Below are 17,649 nucleotides of genomic sequence, written 5' to 3'. Positions count from 1 at the left end.
AGGGCTGCCAGCGAAATGAGAAATGTTGACAAAAGCTTTGAGATGCCTTGTATATTGGGGTTGGAGGGCCAGGGAAGTTGGCGGGAAATAAGACCAGGCTAAGTGAGGGTCAGACACGTCTGGCTGGCCATGCACTTCCGGCCCAGAAATCAAAGCCAGACAGTGGCGCCACAGAGCTTGTTTTGTTATCTTTTGTGTCGAGTGGGGTTCTGGGTGCTGTGGGTTGCTCAGTGAACCTCTGGCTTACATAGGCCTTTTCTCCCCCTTGGTCCCTATGCCCCAGACTGGGGTGAACATGGCATCAGACTGTCTCCATGGTTTTCTGCTTGGTGCCACACTGTCCTGAAGGTTCTAAAGGAGACTGAGGTCACTGGGCTCATGGAGCTGCCAGAGCCAGGACCCCACAGGATCTGGAAAAAAGCCCAGCCCCTCCCTTTGATGGGCTGGTTATCAGGTTGTTTTGCTCTGCAAGAGGATCATGGGGCCTCATTTCCCTGCCAACCACCCCCATCAGCCCAAGGCCATCCCTGCCCCCCCTCCCCCCACGTACAGACTCAGGTGGTCAGTGAAGAGACCACAGGAAAGGGATGGGCTGGCTGTCTAGATACATGAGCTGAGAAATCTAAGGCTGACCTTGACCAAGCCTCCAATCACAGTAGCATGTTTTAAGAATGATTTGTAAAAGAAAGCTGGACACTTGGGGTGAACAAAGGGGCAGTTACAAAAGTGCTATGTTTTAGGCCACACATCTGTTTACAAAGCAGAGTGACCGCAATCCTGGCCTGAGGCTGTGTTGGGCACATATGGGGGAGGGAGGGGAACCATGGCCACCTCTGTACAGGGAGCTCCAGCCTCAAGGCAGAACAGAGAGTCACAAGGCTTGCCCTTCATAAAAGGGTAAAGGGCTTTAGATGGTTTTGAGGGTGTGAGGTCATAGGAAGGTCACAGGAAGCAGTGCTTGAGATGGCCTTCAAGCATGTAGGGGCCTTATTTGGTGGCTGGCCTCAGGACGTGGTAACACCAAAATGCCTTAGGATTCCCCCCAGCTCCCTTTCTGACTGCCCCTCTTCTTGCTTGGGACCACACCAAGGATAGGAATGGAAAGCTGACAAGTTCACGCGTGCCTGGCATTGCCCTTCAGTTGAGACAAAGCTCTTGGCTGTGCAAAAGACTAAACTGCCTGGTTGAGATCACGGATCACCATCGGGCAGCGAAGGGCTCACAAGATGCACATCCTTGCCTCCCTGTGCACACTCGCAATGACTCACTCGTCCTCTGGCATGGTGCTGCCTCTACCACTCCATGTGCTTTCTTAGTTTTGCTAAGCAATGGCTGCCCGCACCTGAGAGGCATGCACAGCGAATGTGCTGAATGCACCACCTGTCACTCCCCTTGTGCTGGAGTCACGTGTGAGGGCTCACCCTTTCCACCTGGCTCCCTGCTCTCTGCTCGTGCTGTTTCCTGCACCCATGGTACCCTGCTTAGCTGTCACAACCCAACTTACCCTTAGAGGCCTGGCTTGTTCGTCCCTTAAGCCGTTTGTGAGACCGGAACTTGCTTTCAAGTTCCCACAGCATATTTTGTGGTCCTCTAAGCCTTTCCCAGATTGAATTTATTTGTGGCTGTTTCCATCCTCGGGGCCCACACACCAAATGCTCTAGGTGGGCTTGCTAAATTGTCCTCTCGAGGTGCTCCCTGCACAGCAGTCCACCAATATGACTTCCTGAAAGAGCAAGTATCTACTGAGTTCCTATGTGCCAGGCCTAGCTAGGAATTTTCACGGCCACCAGCTCATTTAAGTCACAGAACACCGGGAGGTGAGGTTGTTATCCCACGAGGAAACAAATCAGTGGCCCTGTGACTGGTCCAAGGTTCCATAACAAGCGATGGAGCCAGAATTCAAATTCAGGTCAGCCTGACTCCAAGGCCAGGGTATTTTTCACCCCTTATAAATACGCAGATGCAAAATAGTAACACTGATGATCATTTATACTGTATTCTCACGTACATTATTTCATTTGATCCTCACAACAGCCCTGTGAGGTAGGTAGGGTTATGTATTACTGTTATGCCCATTTCACAGATGAAGAAATGGAGGTGGCTCAGTGAGGTGGGCGACTTGCGCAGTCACACAGCACATTAGTGGCTTCACAAGTCCTTTACTTTCTCTAACGTCAAGCTGTTTGAATTAAGAAGCACCAAGAAGATGGAGAAAGATACTTTTTATGGAGAAGGAAAAGGGCAGTGGTGATAAACTGTTTTATTGTGGTCACAGCTTCTGCTGTGTCTGTTCTAACTTGGGTTCTCCTGAGTGACCTTCCCGAGTACTATTGGTCTGGTGACCTGGGACAGCTGTCAGAGACTCCTGGGTTCCACTGTAGGGGGAAAAGGCCTTTATTACCTAACGGATGCAGCCTTGCCCACAGCCCAGCATACAAGCTCCTTGTTCCCAGGGTGTAATTATAGGAAGTCCCTTCCTCAGCCCGTCTCCTGTGGGTGCCTGTGTCACTAGGCTTCCCTGGTTTTGTCCAAGAGCCCCTACCCAATGGGGAAGATGCCCAAGGCCAAACTTCAGGGATGAATCATAATGTGCAGTTTTGAGGTCTGCACTATTCATCACCCCTTGGAAAGTGGTGGCTTGGGGTGTCTTGCTCTGGACCTTATACCAGGGAGGTCCACGGGTTGGTTATGACCAGAAACTGTACCACAGCAGAAGGCCACTTCTTTCCGAGCAATGTCACAATGCCTGGACGCTTACTCTGAGAGGAGTGTTATGGTAACTCCAGGGCTCCTTGGTGCAATCCGCCCTGCCATATCCTGGCCTCCTTCCTCTGGCAACACTTTCTTGGGGCAACAAATCTTTATCCTCCAACAGGAGGTGGTCAAAAGCTATGCGGAGCCACAGACGGTGAGGAGGCGGATGAAATGGGTGTCACAAAACAAAGTGAAGTGATCACAAAATGGGGCTGACTTACAAGGGATGGGAAAGGGGTTAACCTTGGTTCTGGACAAATCCCAGGGGGAATCCTAATTTGAGTAATAATATTTTCAGAATAAGGGTCTGGCCTTTTAAGGTGACTATTGTGAAAGAGTAAACAAACATACCTCTGAGTGAGAAAGAAGGTCTAGATCCAAGACTAGAAAATGGGCGTGGAAGAACAGATTTTGGTTCAATGTAAGGAAGGGCTTTCTAACAGCACTGGCCAACCACGGCAGGGGCTGCCTTGGGGTTGATGAGCTTCCCGTTGCTGGAAGTATGCAAGGAGGGATGTGATCACTTGAAGGTGCTGGGGAGAGGTGCTTAGCCCCAAATGGGCTGGGGTGTGCTGGGGGCCAGGAAGGGCTAAGCGACCACTAAATTATTTTCCAACCCTGAGAGTCCATAATATTATTTAAAATGACCTCTTTCAATGATACTTCAAATTCTTGGGGAAAGGATTACAGAAGTCATGTAACAGTCCACGTTATGAAACGCCTTCTGTTGCACTGGCTCCAGGTACTTTAAAATCTTCGCAGGGACAGCAGCTCACCTGTGAAGTGAAAAATCCCCACATGTCTACATTTGGCCCAGTCCAGAGGGATATCCCCATCTTCTGAACCCTGCCTGGATGCTCACTCCTCTAGGCCATGCCACAGCTCAAATCTCTCCCCACCACAGTGGGGGCCCAAAACGCAGCTCTGAAATCATACTGCATTTCCACACCAGCCAAACATGGTTGTCCCTGGGCAAACAAGTCCAAGGTCCCGGCTGCATCCTAGGGACAGAGGAGCAGGTAGGGTGGGGATCTCTGGTTACTTTAGGTCCTGGGAAACTGAAGGAAGCCTCTTGTTTTCACCCCTTTCCCTCCACCAGGGGCTCCTTTCATAGATGGCTAAGTGAGGCACTGCCTAGTGGTACAGAGAGAGCTGGAGCCTGTGGAAAATTCGCGATTCCTTTGTAGCCAGAAAGCCCTCCTGTGGCATCCTTTAGGACACACTGGCAGGCACTTCACTTATGACAAACTGCCCATCTGTAGCTCCAAGTGGCAAGGAAAAAGGTAGCTCCGTTGAGAGGACACACGGATTCCTATAGGTAGACTGCATTGTGGGGGGAATCAAGTCCTGCTATGCGGTTAATACAGATTAGTAAAGCGCCCTGCCTCACACCACTGGTGAGACACTCTCCGGGACCTTGGCTGACATGCAGCTTCTTGGAAGCCCCCTCCTTCAGTGTTCCTGGGGTCCTTTTACCTGTACCGTATTAATCGAATAATCTTATTGTTCATAAAATCCACAGCGTGTGGGTGAGAAGAATCGATGCAGAAGCCATCACTCAGAGCAATTTTCAGCACCTCCTCCACGAAGACCTGGAAGCTGTTGATTTGCTTGTTGGCTGGCACCACCCAGAGCCTCTTGAGGTTCTGCTTGGTGTACTCCTCCTCTGGCAGGCCCTCCACATTGGCCACCCAGTCCAGAGTCAGGTGGTTGGGATCCTGCAAGTGGCTCGTGATGGAGGAGAGATTACCGTTGGAGCAATAGAAGAGCTTGGAGCCAAGGAGCTTGAGGAAGAGGCAAGAGGTACTGAAGATGTTGGCATTGAAGACCTCCATACTGGAGGAAGAGAGGCTATAGATCTGAGGTGCCTCCCGCACGGTGAAGTGGACTGTCTGCACACGCTGGTTCAGGGTGATATTGAGCATGGCATTCTTCTCAGCCTTGGAGAGCTCCACCTCCTTCTCCTGCAGTGCCTCAATCAGGGGCTGCACCTGGTAGAAGTCGGCCTCCCTTCGGAGCAGGCCCATCTCCTGGAAGTCCTCAGGCAAGTCCAAGTGGGAGGTCCGCAGGAAGTTGAGGATGTAGCGGAACACTTTGCCATCACGGTCAATGAAGCAGTTGCCCTGGCTGTCCCTCTTGGTGGGCATCTTTCCACTGAACATGGCACCCAGCATGGAGTCGGGGAAGCTGGTCAAGGTTGCCAGTGAAGTCGTATAGAGCTTCCCCCCAACGTTCAGTGTGATGGGGTCAGACATGGCAGGAGGCGGGGGTGCTGGAAAGTAGTCCTAGAGAGGGAGAGAAGTGAGAAATTACCCGACCATATCTGGTGTCTTAGTCTGTTGAGGCTGGTATAAAAGAATACCATAGACCAGGTGGCTTAAGCATTTATCTCTCACAGTTCTAGAGGCTGGAAAGTCCAAGATCAAGGTGTAGACAGATTTGGTGTCTGGCAAGGGCCGTCTTCTCACTGGGTCCTCATGTAACAGAAGGGGCAAGAGAGCTCTTTTTAGAGTCTCTTTTATAAAGGCACTAATCCTGTTCATGGGGGCTCTATTCTCACAGCCTAATCACCTCCTAAAGGTGCTACGTCCATCACACTGGAGATTAGGATTTCAATATAGGGACCTGGGGGACACAAGCATTCAGACCATAACATCAATGTATGTACAGTTCTCAACTCCTTATTGTAGATCAAGCCTATAGTCCTAGAGGTTGAAATGAATTAGTACCTGATGAGATAATTGCCACATTATTTAAGCATATTAGGTTCACTAGGGAGTTAAAAGAAAAAATGAAAAAACAAAGCCTGGGTCCTGCCCTCCAGAGATTATTGTAATTGGTCTTTAATACCCTAGCATTGGTATTTTTTAAAAGCACCCTTGGTGATTCTAAATATTCAGTTAAGACACAGAACCACTGCTCTAAGGAAGGAAAGAAAATGTGCTTGGACTAAATGCTCTGTTACCTGCCCTTATACACATTTGTTTACATACTGGTGATACATCTTTTGACTTAGACAATATCACCATCCATCCCAATCGTGCAGATGAGGAACACGGTCAGGATTCATTCCCCATGCTCAGAGAGGTGAAGGGCCATGCCAAGTTTCAAACCCGGGTTCCTTTATGTGAGAGAGAAAAATACGTAAATGCTACTAGTCAAACACTGGTACCTTCTAAGTACCTAGCCAATGCTCTGAGATTTAGGTCTCCCAGCCCAGCACTCCCTTCTGCTGTACCAATGATGCCTTCTTATTATTAGTCTATCTCAAGGATTTTACAATGAATAGCTATGATTAGTGCCATTTCCATCTCTGTCCCAGGCTTACAATGGGCCACTCAGCCCTCTGGACTCTGACACCCCTTGTTGGACTCTCATCCTCCTGTAACAATTAGCCTTGCAATGAAGATGTTCTTGACTCCTGGTGGCCTGCCCTTTCCCATCATGATGACACCCCAGCTACCTCTGAAGAATTTGAGTTTCAGTGCAAACGTGGGACTCTGCACGGAGCACCCTTTACCCATTCTCTACCCACTTCTCTCCTTAACAAGCCCTTCTCCCCACTACCTTGCAGCCTCCAGTGTCTAAGGCTGGTGAGTCTCCTTCAACCTGAAGTCTTGGAGTCTAACTTCTCTTAAAGGTTCTAGAAAGGAAGGGATGTACCCTCAGCTTCCAACATACTTTCCCAAGATCCCACCTGTGGAACAGATTAAGCAACCCTTCCCTGATGCTGGGTGTGAGGGCCACAAAGAAGAATTGGACCCAGTGCCGCCCTCAAAAAGAAAAGGCTGGCAGGGAGACCAAGACAAGAGGCAGTGAGGGTGCAGTGACAAGGGAGATGAACCAAGAGCTAAGGGAGTAGGTCAGGAATGAATTCTGGCATGCTTACTATCCACATGGGAAAACAGAGGTCTGAGGGAGGACTTCCCCAAAGTCACCCAGCAAGGATGATAAGCAGGCCAGAGCACTTCTTACCCTCACCATGCCTGTCTTCTGAGGAGGCTGGCTGCACTAAGACCCCTTAACTCCAGGGGATGGAGACTCCTGCCAGAAAATGGAGGCCATCCATGCTGGTGGAGGGAGATGCTCAGCTGCCCCACCCAACTGTCTAGGGGGTCACCTCATGACTCCTTCCTCATCTAATGGGGCACTTTGATACTGTAGAAAGGCATTAACCATCTGGAGTGTCTGAAGAGAAACGAGCCATGGTGAAGTTACAAAATTGGCAGCAGAAGCCTGGAGCAGATGGGCTGTGGGACAGCGGGGAGGTCCAACTGAAGGGGTGGGGCTAGGGCTGAGGAAGGGATGGCTGCTGTGTGGGGACCTGCAGCTGCGGGAAGGTGCTCTGGCTTCAGGGCTGACACTGGTCAGTTCTGTCTACAGAGGGCCCAGGCAGGAGATGGACCCACAAGCCAGTGCCATCCCCTTCCTCTTTCCAGAATCTTCCTTTTCTTTCTAGGTAGTAATTTGCATATGTTAGTTTTCAGTCTCTCTCCTTGATTTCCTTAAAAAAAAATTTTTTTTTAATGTTTATTTTAGAGAAAGAGTGTGGGTGAGGGAGAGGCAGAAGTGGGGAGGGGTGGACAGAGGATCTGAAGCCGGCTCTGTACTGACAGTGGAAAGCCTCATGTGGGGCTGGAACTCACAAACCGTGAGATCATGACCTGAGCCAAAGTCAGACACTTAACGGACTGAGCAACCCAGGCGCCCCATCTCCTTGACTTAAGGCCCGGGCTCTATCCAGTAGCTCAGCAACATGGAAAGAGCAGCCTCAGGCATCAGAGAGGCCGGGCTGTCTTTGCTGTTGGTTCTGTGGGCTGCAGACCCCATATCTCCTCTGTACGTTAGTGCTAAAGAGCTCAGAGCACTGGGTGGTGGTGGGGGGGAGAGGGAGGGAGAAAGTCGGGAGCCACAAGGCACACCTGGCATACCTGGGGGCTCTTGGGTGGGTACCCAAACTCCTATTCCTCTGCTTGCAAAAGCAGCAGAGCATCTGCCTTCTTGCCTCTTCCCCGGAGCTGTGCGACTCCCTGGCATCATCACTGCCTGTCAGCCACACAGGCAGTCGGGGCGGAGACTGGTTAGAAGCCAGATTTCCTGCCCCCTCCCTCAGTCTAAGGTGCTCTCTGTAGTATTCTCTCCATGCCCACAAGTCACAGAGCTCAGCCATCCAAGCCCCCATTTTCCACCATCACAGGTGTACAGGTCGTGGTGTAAATGGCACAAGGACACATGAGGACAGGACCTGGCACTTCGGGGCAGGAGGTGCTGAAAACTTTGTGTGATGAAGGGTTTGTGGTCAGGTGGGGATGAACCGACAATCCTCACTGAGCTCCAGTCCCCTGTGTATCCTCAGCTGTGTCCTGGACTTCTCCACCTTGATGTTCCATGGGTATCAGAAGGCCTGACACAGAATTCCTCTTCCCCCAAACCCACAGTGAACGCTTCTCAGCCACTCAACTGCCTGAGCCTAAAATCCAGGAGGCAGCTCCGAGTCCTCATCCCTATAATTTTTCTCACTCTGACTCTTCAAACGCATCCCTAAAGCCCTCCCCGGGCTCTGGCTTCTCCTCTGCTCTCCTTACCTCCTCATCTGGCTCCCTGCCTTCTTCCTCTCCACCTTCCATTTCAGTCTTCTGGAGCACTACTGCCTGGCCAGACCACCTTGCTCTTCCAAGCTCACCTCCAGCCCCTCCCCTACTCTATCCTCCCGCATTCCAGATGGCACTGCACACATCCTCATGCTGTCACCTGCCTGACTTTGCTCTCCCTATACCACCCTCTCCACCTTCTCTGCTGTCAACCTTGAAGGCCCCACCTATGAGCCACTGCGTCTGTAAGGCCATCCCCAGATCTCCACTAGGTTAACAGCTCTCCTCTTGGGGCTTCCTGGTCCTTTGCACAGCCTACCTGGCCATGCCCACCATTCCATCATGTTATGAGCTGATTTGCACTCCTTCAAGGTGCAGATCACTGGACATCCACATCCAAAAAAAAGAACCTTGACCCATATCTCGTACCATGTAGGAAAAATTAACTCCAAACAGACCACAGACCTATAGGTAAAATCTTTTGAAAACTAAAACTTCTGGGAGAAAACCTTTGTGACTTTGGGTTAGGCAAAGATTTGTTGCATGGGACCCAAAAGGCACAAACCATAAAAAAATCGACACACTGGACTTCACCAAACGAAAAACTCCTCTTCAAAAGGCAGTGTTGAGAAAATGAAAATAAGACACACTGGCAGAAAGTATTTGCAAAACATAGATCTGATAAAAGGTTGTTAACAAGAATATAGAAAGAGCTCTCAAAACAGAAAACAGACAACCCAATGAAAAAATGGGCAGATGATCTGAACACACACTTCACCAAAGACATATTGATGACAAATAACCACTTGAAAAAAAAGCTCAACAGCAATAGTCATGAAGGACATGAAACTTAAAACCACAATTAGATAACACTGTATACCTATTAAAATGGCTCCAATAAAAAAATCTGACCATACCAGGGCACCTGGGTGGCTCAGTCGGTTAAGCACCCGACTCTTGATTTCAGTTCAGGGCATGATCTCATGGTTCATGAGTTTGAGCCTCACGTTGGGCTCTGTGCTGACAGTGCGCAGCCTGCTTGGGATTCTCTCCCTCCCTCCCTCCGTCCCTCTCTACCCCTCCCCCATGCTCTCTCTCTCAAAATAAATACATAAACTTAAAAAAAAAAATCGGATCATACCGAACGCTGCTGACTATACAGAGCAATGAGTCTCCTGCATTGCCGGTGAGAATGCAAAATGGTACAACCATGATGGAAGTTTGGCATTCAGTTTCCGCACAACCCATTAATCCCACTCCTCATTATGTACCCAGAGAAATGAGGACATATGTCCATGCAAACACCTGTACCCGAATAGTTATAGCAGCTTTATTCATAATTGCTCAAACCTGGAAACAACTAAAATGTAAGTGGTAAACACACCGTCACACAACCATACAATGGAATATGACTCAGGAATACAAAGGGACTAGCTACTGACATATACCACAAGAGAAGAATGTCAAAAGCATTATGTTAAGTAAAAGAAGCCAGCCTCAAAAGGTTACATAGGTAGGGCGCCTGGGTGGCTTAGTCGGTTAAGTGTCTGACTTTGGCTCAGGTCATTCTCTCTCATGTTTGTGAGTTTGAGCCCCGTGTCAGGCTCCGTGCTGACAGCTTAGAGCCTGGAGCCTGCTTTGGATTCTGTGTCTCCCTCTCTGCCTTTCACTTGCTTGTGCTCTCTCTCTCTCTCGAAAGTAAATAAACATAAAAAAAAAAAAAAAAAGGTTACAGAGGTATGTTATCTTATTTATGTAACATTCTAAAAAAGGTAAAACTATAGAGACAGAAATCAGACCAGTAATTGCTAGGGCCTGGACTGGGGAAAAAATTGGCTACAAACAGGCAAGAGGGAATACCTTGGAGTCATGGGAAAACTCTATGTCTTGATGTGGTGGTAGTTATAAAAGTTATGAAAATTCATGTAACAGTATACCTCAAGAGGGTGAGTTTTCACTGTATGTAAATTATGACTTCATAAACTGGAAAAAGGATCAAGATTGGGATTGTCTCATGAAATCAATACAATGGGTTGTGACCAGCTACATATATTGTTGGGAAACTTTTTTTTTCAGTTGTGTGTGTTTGTGCGTGAACTGGATGGTGATCTAAAGTATGTCTTCATACTGTGAGCTGTGACAAAAATTGTTGTTGAAAACCACTGCCTAGGTTGTGATCTCCTTGAAGCACAGGCACATCTCATGTCCCCACACAGGCACTGCCTAGCACACAGCGGATGCTAGTGTCATGGGGATGGGGGAGGAGGGTGGGCAGCAGGGTGGGACGGATGCATATTTACTGGGCGTTTTACTACATCCAAGGCCTTTACACTCACCAGCCTTTTAAATTCTTGGAGCAATCCTACAAAGTAGGCATCATGCTCCGTTTGGCAGATGACAGGAAAGTGGACTCGGAGAGACTGGACACACAGCCAACTAGCAGAGAGCCCGTTCTCAGCCCACTCAGGCTGCAGAGTTGTAACAGCAATAAAGGGCTGTGATAGCTTCAGACAAGTTTGACAATCTCTGAAGCAGCCTTTAAAAACACTGCTCTGCAGCCTGCTTGGCAAGACGGTTACCACTTACCTAGCGCACACCTCCTGCTCTATGTGAGGAGCTTCATGTAACACTTGGTAGCATTTTATTTGCAATAAAACCATATAGAAAAGTACAGAAAATGATACTATTGTGCTAAATGCTGTACATGCATTCCTTCATTTGATGTCTTCATAAGCACCCTGTGAAAGAGACTATTATTATCTCCATTTTACAGATGAGGAAACTGAGGCTCAGAAAGTGTAGGAGTCAGTGGAGGAGCTGGGATCTGAATCCAGTTCTGTGTGGGTCCAACACTTGTGATCATTCCTCTTTCCCACCACAGGGTCTTAATGTGAGTGAGAGATGCAAACACCCTATTCTCCATCCCGACCAGATGGAAATGTCCTTGGGTGGTGGGTCTGCGGCCGGCCTGGGGCTCTGCCCACTCCCATCGATGGAAGTGGGGACAGGACCCGAGGACAGCCGACAGTGCCTCCATGGCTGACACAGGGCAAATCCACTGAGAAGCCCAAGCCCTTCTATTTCAACAGCAGCCGATGATGTCTAATGACAAAGCCACGAAACACAAAATGCCAGGTTTTTCAGAGCCAGATTAGAAAGGATGAATGAGAACTCACACAGGACCAGGAAGTAGATAAAAGAAATCACCACTGAACGAATTATGTTTCTTCAGCAGGAGGCTTTCCAAGCCTGCCTCTCGACTAAAAAACCAAGCAAGAGATTAGCCCTCTTTCCCTGTTTGAGAAAAGGGCTGGTGTCAAACCATCAAACCAGGAAATTATGCCATGCTGATCCCCAGACCGCCCAAGTTGGGGAGGCCAGGGGGCCTTGGAAGTTGCTGCTGGAATTCTCTCCTTTCTGGAATGGGTCTGTGGCCCAAATGAGAGGGGGTCTTGAGGCCCAGCCTGGTACCATGCAAAGGGAAATTCCAGTCTGGGGCCTGGAAATTACCTGGCTGCAACCTCTACCTTTCTGTGACACAGAAAATAGAATTCTTTGACAGCAGATGTCCTGTGAGGAAGGGCAGCCAAGACATTGCTCTAGAGTCCTACTTTAAAACGTGGTCCAGGTACCCACGTGTCCCTGCAGTCCTCATGCAGGACATAGCTAATGCTGAGTACCTGCTGTGTACCATACCTGCTAGCTCTGTTATACATATGAGCTCATTTAAGCCCCGTAACACCCTTTCAAGAAAAGTATTATCTGCACTTTGGAAATGAGAACCTCAGGCTTTAAGAGGTAGGGAACTTGCACCAAACAGTGTCAGAGCCAGGATTCAAGTCTAGGCCTGTCTAACTGCAAAGTGTGGATTGTGAACAAAGGCCCTTGGAGAGATCTGTCACTTGTTCCCCTCCTACCTCTTACAAGGTGCTCTTACACCTGCCATCTGAATTTGATTCTGACCTACATAAAGACCAGGGTGTAGAGAATCAACACTTCCTGAGAACCAAGGACATGCCCTGAGCTATGTGAGGCACTTTCCAACAGACTATTTCATTAAAACACCACACAGATGCTGTGAGGTAGGTACGAGTGTTATCCCGGTGTTTAGGATTATAAAACTGATGCACAGAGTAGTGATGACAGCTGCTGAAGATCACACAGCTAGAGGCAGCAGAGCTAGAATTCCAAATGAGGTCTCTCTCCAAAGCCTGTGTCCCTTCCAGTAATATAAACCATAATACTTTATTAGGAAGCATAAAGAGGATTTGAAGAGACTTGTAATGCTTCTGAAAGAGATGAAATATCTTCAAGTTGTTCTAAAATTAACTACAGTTGTTATGCTGTCCTAATCCAAATCCCAATAGTATTTCTTCAAAGGATTAAAAAAAAAGATTAAAATCTTACATTGGAAAAATTGATAAGTGATAACTTGAAAGAATATTTGAAAAAGAGTAATTACCTTAAATGCTAGTTAAGATAACTAGTAACTACTAGTAATGTATTAAATAGGATTATAAAGCAATGACATTCCAAACTGTGGTATTGTAACAATAAAAAGGAGAAGGAAATTTATAATATGTACTGAAAAGACTTATTAGCAATTAAAAAATAAATATATATTGATCTTTACCACAACTCTGCGACCCTGGCAGAACAAATCACATAATCTTGATTTCACCCACGCAGAGAGAATGAGTCCCTGACCCAGGGCTTCATGTGCATTCTTGACTTCTGAGTCATGGCCTGTAGAAGGTTCTGGGCTTGGACATGGCTCAGAGAACAGTCCTTTGGAGGCAGCCTGGGGTCTTCTCTAATCTGGGTCTTGAGCAAGAGACTGAACCGAGCCACAGAGGTTTTGGCCAACAGTTCATACACTCAGAGTCTTTAGGCATGGGCTTTCTGTGCAATTTCCTATATTACTGCCCATTGAGCTTCCATAATGAAACTACTTGCCATGCAGTAGTTGACTTCTACACAGTGACGCCCAGTTGTAACAACAATAAATCTACTGATAATTACTTCTCTACCTGTCGCCTGTCCGTCTGTCCGTCCGTCCGTCTGTCCATCCATCCATCCATCCATCCATCCATCCATCCATCCATCATTTCTTAGCTCTGCTCACTCAAAGAGCCTACCAGTAGCACCCCAGTAGCAATGAGCACACCTGACTCCAGATCTTGGTTTCTAAATGTCATCTCCTACAAAAAGAAACCAGGGTTTCCTGGAGAAATTGATGGTTCCGGGACTTTGATAGAAGAAGTGCAAGGTGAGCCTGGAACATCTCTTGCCAGACAGCAAAGAAGCAATGAAAGATTAATGAGATCTTGTGAAAACAACACAGAAGATCTTAAAAGTTCTCATCAAAGGAAAAAAAGTATTTTTGTAACTATGTGTTGCAGTGAATGATAACTAAACTTATTGGGATAATCATTTCGCAATATATACATATATCAAATCATTATGTTGTATACCTAAAACTAATACAATGTTAAACGTCAATCATATCGCAATTAAAACACAACACGGGAGCTGGCCTGAAGGGACTCTCTTAGGCCAAATTTTGAAATAATTTGAATACCAAAAAGATTAATGATGATAATGGGTTATAACACATTGAATTAAAAAAAAATCATGACTCTTTGTTACTCCAAGAAGAAAAAAGACAGGGAGAGGAGAGAAATACACACACAAACAGTGGAAAAAATTATTCTATAACAAAGAATACCAGCTAATAAATAGAGAAAGAATGGCACACTTAGAAAATTACCACTCTGAAACTTTCAATGTTGCAACTCGGGCAAGGATCATCAATGTAGTGAAAGGTTACTGGGAACACACAATTTCGACATTCTCAAGGAATCACTCCAAAGACTAATGACAAAGGGAAAAATTACACCAATGGAGAGATCAGGCAGTCATGACCTTAACCAACAATCAAATTTAGCATTCATGGATAGTAGGACCCTGATATTATACACTTTCTGATGGGATGCAGTAAGAAGAACATGACGTTGCCAGAAAGGAAAAACAAAAAACAAAAAACAAAAAACCAACAACCCTGAATAACCATTGATAAAATAACCAAATTTATACAGGTAGAAGAGGCTCTATGTAGAGTAAATGAGTTGCTTAAAGAGATATAACTAAATATAATGCATGAATCTTGACTACTTCTGACAAAAAAGAAAAACAAAACAAAAACCCAACTACATAAGATTGGCAGTTGGAGAAATGTGAGTATACTGTTTAAGTGATATTTACTTCTTTCAAATTTTCTTAGGTACGATAATAGTATTATGGTTATGTAGGAGAATTCTGTAACTAGGAGTTACATGCTGAAGAATTTAGGGGTCAAGTGTCAAGATATCTGTAATTTGTAAATAGTTTAGCAAAAAGGTATGTGTAAAAGGAAAATCAGCAAAGGGCGAATTGGTGCATATAGGTGAAAGGCTACTCTTTAAACTTATCTGTAGCCTTGAAAATTCTAAAAATATTTTTATTTTGAAAGAGGGAAGAAAAGAATGCTTCCCTCATGGGACTATAGATGTAAAATTCCAGTCAGAGTGCCCGACCCCCAAACCAGCCAGGTTCAATAAACACATCTGTTATTACTACTACTACCAAGAAGCATTATAATCTGGTAATTTTCCTCTCCATGTGTTGCCGTGCTTTGGAGGATGAGGGAGCCAACCAGGGCTAAGCTAAAATAGCCCACAGTTGGTGGAGGAGACAGAATTTAAACCCGAGTGGTCTCTCTCCATAGACCCACTGCTCACAGAAACCACAGAGCCAGGTCTGCCTGTTTCTGTGTTGGGATCCAGGCTGGGAGAAGATGGCTGTTCAGGCCTTGTTGCCCCTGCCTTCTCCAGAACCTAGAGTCTCTGCTACTACAGCAGGAAAGAAACTCCTGTGATGTTCACAAAGCGGGGCCCATTCTGGGCCTTAGAAATGTTGTGGGTGGGCAAAAAACCGGAGGGGCTTTGGCATCACCCAGGCCTGTGTTTGAATTAGGCTCTGACACTTTAGCTGTGTGGGCCTGGGCCAATTCTGGATAGATGGTGACTCTAACAACAGCAGCAAGAATAATGGCTGAGCAGTTATTACTGTGCTAGGCACCTTCTGCATGTTGATTTCATAGATGAAGTGGATACTATCATTATCCATGTCAGGCCCTCTCTGATCTCTGCAATTTGCTGTCATCCCTTGTGCCTGCACTCTAAAAGAAAATCCCTTTCATCTGTCAGTCCCCTCAGCTGGAATTCCTTTCTTTCTTCTCTACATCTTCAGAACATTTTATTTCCACCTCTTACCAAAAGCCTACTTTGTTTAGGTAGTGCCTGGCCACTCTGTTGAGGCTGAGATCTTCCCTCTTCGTACCCGCCAGAAGCAGGCAGAGTAGGGGAAGGGGAAATTTCTTCCCCTTAGATCTGTTTTCTTCACCCCAGACTGACATCTACCAATAAGGAGGCTCATCACCACCTCCTGAATCTTAAAAACTTTTTATTTTGAAACACATTCTTGAAGTTTCAGTTTGGAATCTAAGCCAAGCCCAGGTGACCACCTGGAAGTAAATGGAGGAATTCCCACTGTGTAGAAGATAGATTGAACATGGCTGGGTAACTTTCAAGGGCGACAATACTCAGAGTGAGTAATGTGTCTCCCAGTAAGCTGGATGAGACTTCCCCCTGCTTACTCAGTCCACCAAGATAAAGACTGGCTCACAGCCCTGGGGACCATATGGGAGCACCGCCCTTCACCTCCCAGTTCCTGGCGTCCCCACACCCAACAGATGTACTTTCAGCTCTGTTTTGCCCAGTTCGTATCTCTAAGAAGCCCACAGGCTGCTCAATACTCCCACAGCCCACACTGTAGGGGGAAAAGGTGCTTTCTAAACTCAGGTGACACACAGGGGCCCTGCAGTGAGCTGCCCAGTTAGGGCACAGCACAGGGAAAGGTGAGCTGGAGGGAAGCCACCTGACCTGACAAACCCAGCTTCTCCATTTGCACAGCAAAGTACCTGGTGCAGACTCCCAACAACCACCACCATCCCCCATCTTCCAGAATTTTCCTGCATCCTCTCAGCTTACTCTCAGGCTTCCTCTTGTGGTTTTCCTCAGACACAAGCACTCCATTTCAACCACTCTCTTTCTGTAGTCTTCCTGCTCCTCAACCATTAGAATGCATAAACAGAGGGCTTTGAAATCCATCTCATTTCATCTTCACACTATCCATAGGAGGGTTGCCTTAGAGGTTGGCAATCAGAAAGGTTGAAGCTGATCCTGTCACACAACCTGCATACAGCAGGACATCTAAACTCTTGTTTCTTCCCTGCCATCCACTCCAGATTAAACCTCTGTCTCCCTGAAGTGCAGGAAATAAAGCAGGGTCTTTGGAGTAAGGAGTCCTATGGTTTGGGGCAAGTTACTTCACTTCTCTAAGCCTCTTGTTCCTCACCTGTAAATAGATACGGTGCCGCCTCTACAGGGTAAGAGCGTTGAATGAGATCATGTGTGACGCATTGAGTTCAAGGGATGGGCTCTTTATTTCTATCACAAGGAAAGGAAGATGTTTGTTCTGTGCATTCATGGGTATTTGCCCACTCGGGCACCCCTGTACCCAAACTGTATCAACGCGCGGCCGACCCTGGGCTTTCCGGGGCTGGGAAGGATCCTTTCCATCTCTGTGTCTCCGCCCCTCTTTCTCCAATGCTTTTTGGACCATCCCAACCAGTCTAACCTAGGCTTGCCTTATCGGCTTTCTCAGTACTGACGCCCCAGCCCTGGCCACCCGCTCCTCCGACCTCACTCTAGTTCTCCTCCTCACCTAGAGACTCCGCCCCTCTTTGCCCCACCCACCAGACTCCGCCCACAGTCTCGACCCTCTTAATCCGGGCTTTTCCAACCTTCCCCATCCCACCAGACTCTTTCCACCAGCTCCGCCCCTTCTTCCCAGCAAGCGCCCCCTCCCCCGCAGTCTCTGGCGTTGCCATCCCCATTGCACAGATGAGAATGGCGAGGCTAAGATAGGCAAGATGACCTGTCATAGTAGGACAGGTGCCAGCTGGGCCCGCGTCCCCTCACCGGCTGTCTCTGCGCCCCGAGTCTCCGCTCGCGCCGCGCCGCACCCACCTCCTGCCCTCGCTCTGCAGCCTCCCCTCCGCGGGCGGCCAGCGCAGCTTTGCGAGGGGGGAGGAGGGCCAGAGCCCAGCCCAGGGGCGTGGCGGCCCGGGACCCGCGCGCTGCGCTCCGGGATTTGTAGTTCTCCCTGGTCTCTTTGCGGCTCGGCACGCTTAGCGCAAACT

The 17,649-nt window shown here is 47.7% G+C and overlaps 1 protein-coding gene across 5 annotated transcripts; it reads right to left on the bottom strand.

Moving 5' to 3' along the window:
* Window positions 1-1,971: 1,971 nt before the first annotated feature.
* KCTD21 (potassium channel tetramerization domain containing 21) lies at window positions 1,972-17,580 on the bottom strand. Of its 5 annotated transcripts, none has more exons than XM_045483860.1 (3): window positions 17,429-17,499; window positions 16,803-16,894; window positions 1,972-5,039 (listed from the first exon to the last, which is right to left on the bottom strand). In XM_045483860.1, exon 3 carries the CDS (start codon window positions 5,007-5,009, stop codon window positions 4,227-4,229), a length of 783 nt encoding a protein of 260 aa, XP_045339816.1. In that variant the 5' UTR covers window positions 5,010-5,039; window positions 16,803-16,894; window positions 17,429-17,499; the 3' UTR covers window positions 1,972-4,226. The 5 variants fall into 5 exon arrangements, with proteins under 5 accessions (XP_045339816.1, XP_045339817.1, XP_045339815.1 ...); XM_045483861.1 differs by having other exon boundaries at window positions 17,477-17,492; XM_045483859.1 differs by lacking the exon at window positions 16,803-16,894 and having other exon boundaries at window positions 17,477-17,580.
* Between the last annotated feature and the right edge of the window lie 69 nt (window positions 17,581-17,649).

Source organism: Leopardus geoffroyi, chromosome D1 (genome assembly GCF_018350155.1).
Source record: "Leopardus geoffroyi isolate Oge1 chromosome D1, O.geoffroyi_Oge1_pat1.0, whole genome shotgun sequence".
NCBI lineage: Eukaryota > Metazoa > Chordata > Mammalia > Carnivora > Felidae > Leopardus > Leopardus geoffroyi.
The sequence above is the reverse complement of the archived record's forward strand: the minus strand, read 5'-3'. Positions and strand labels throughout refer to the sequence as shown.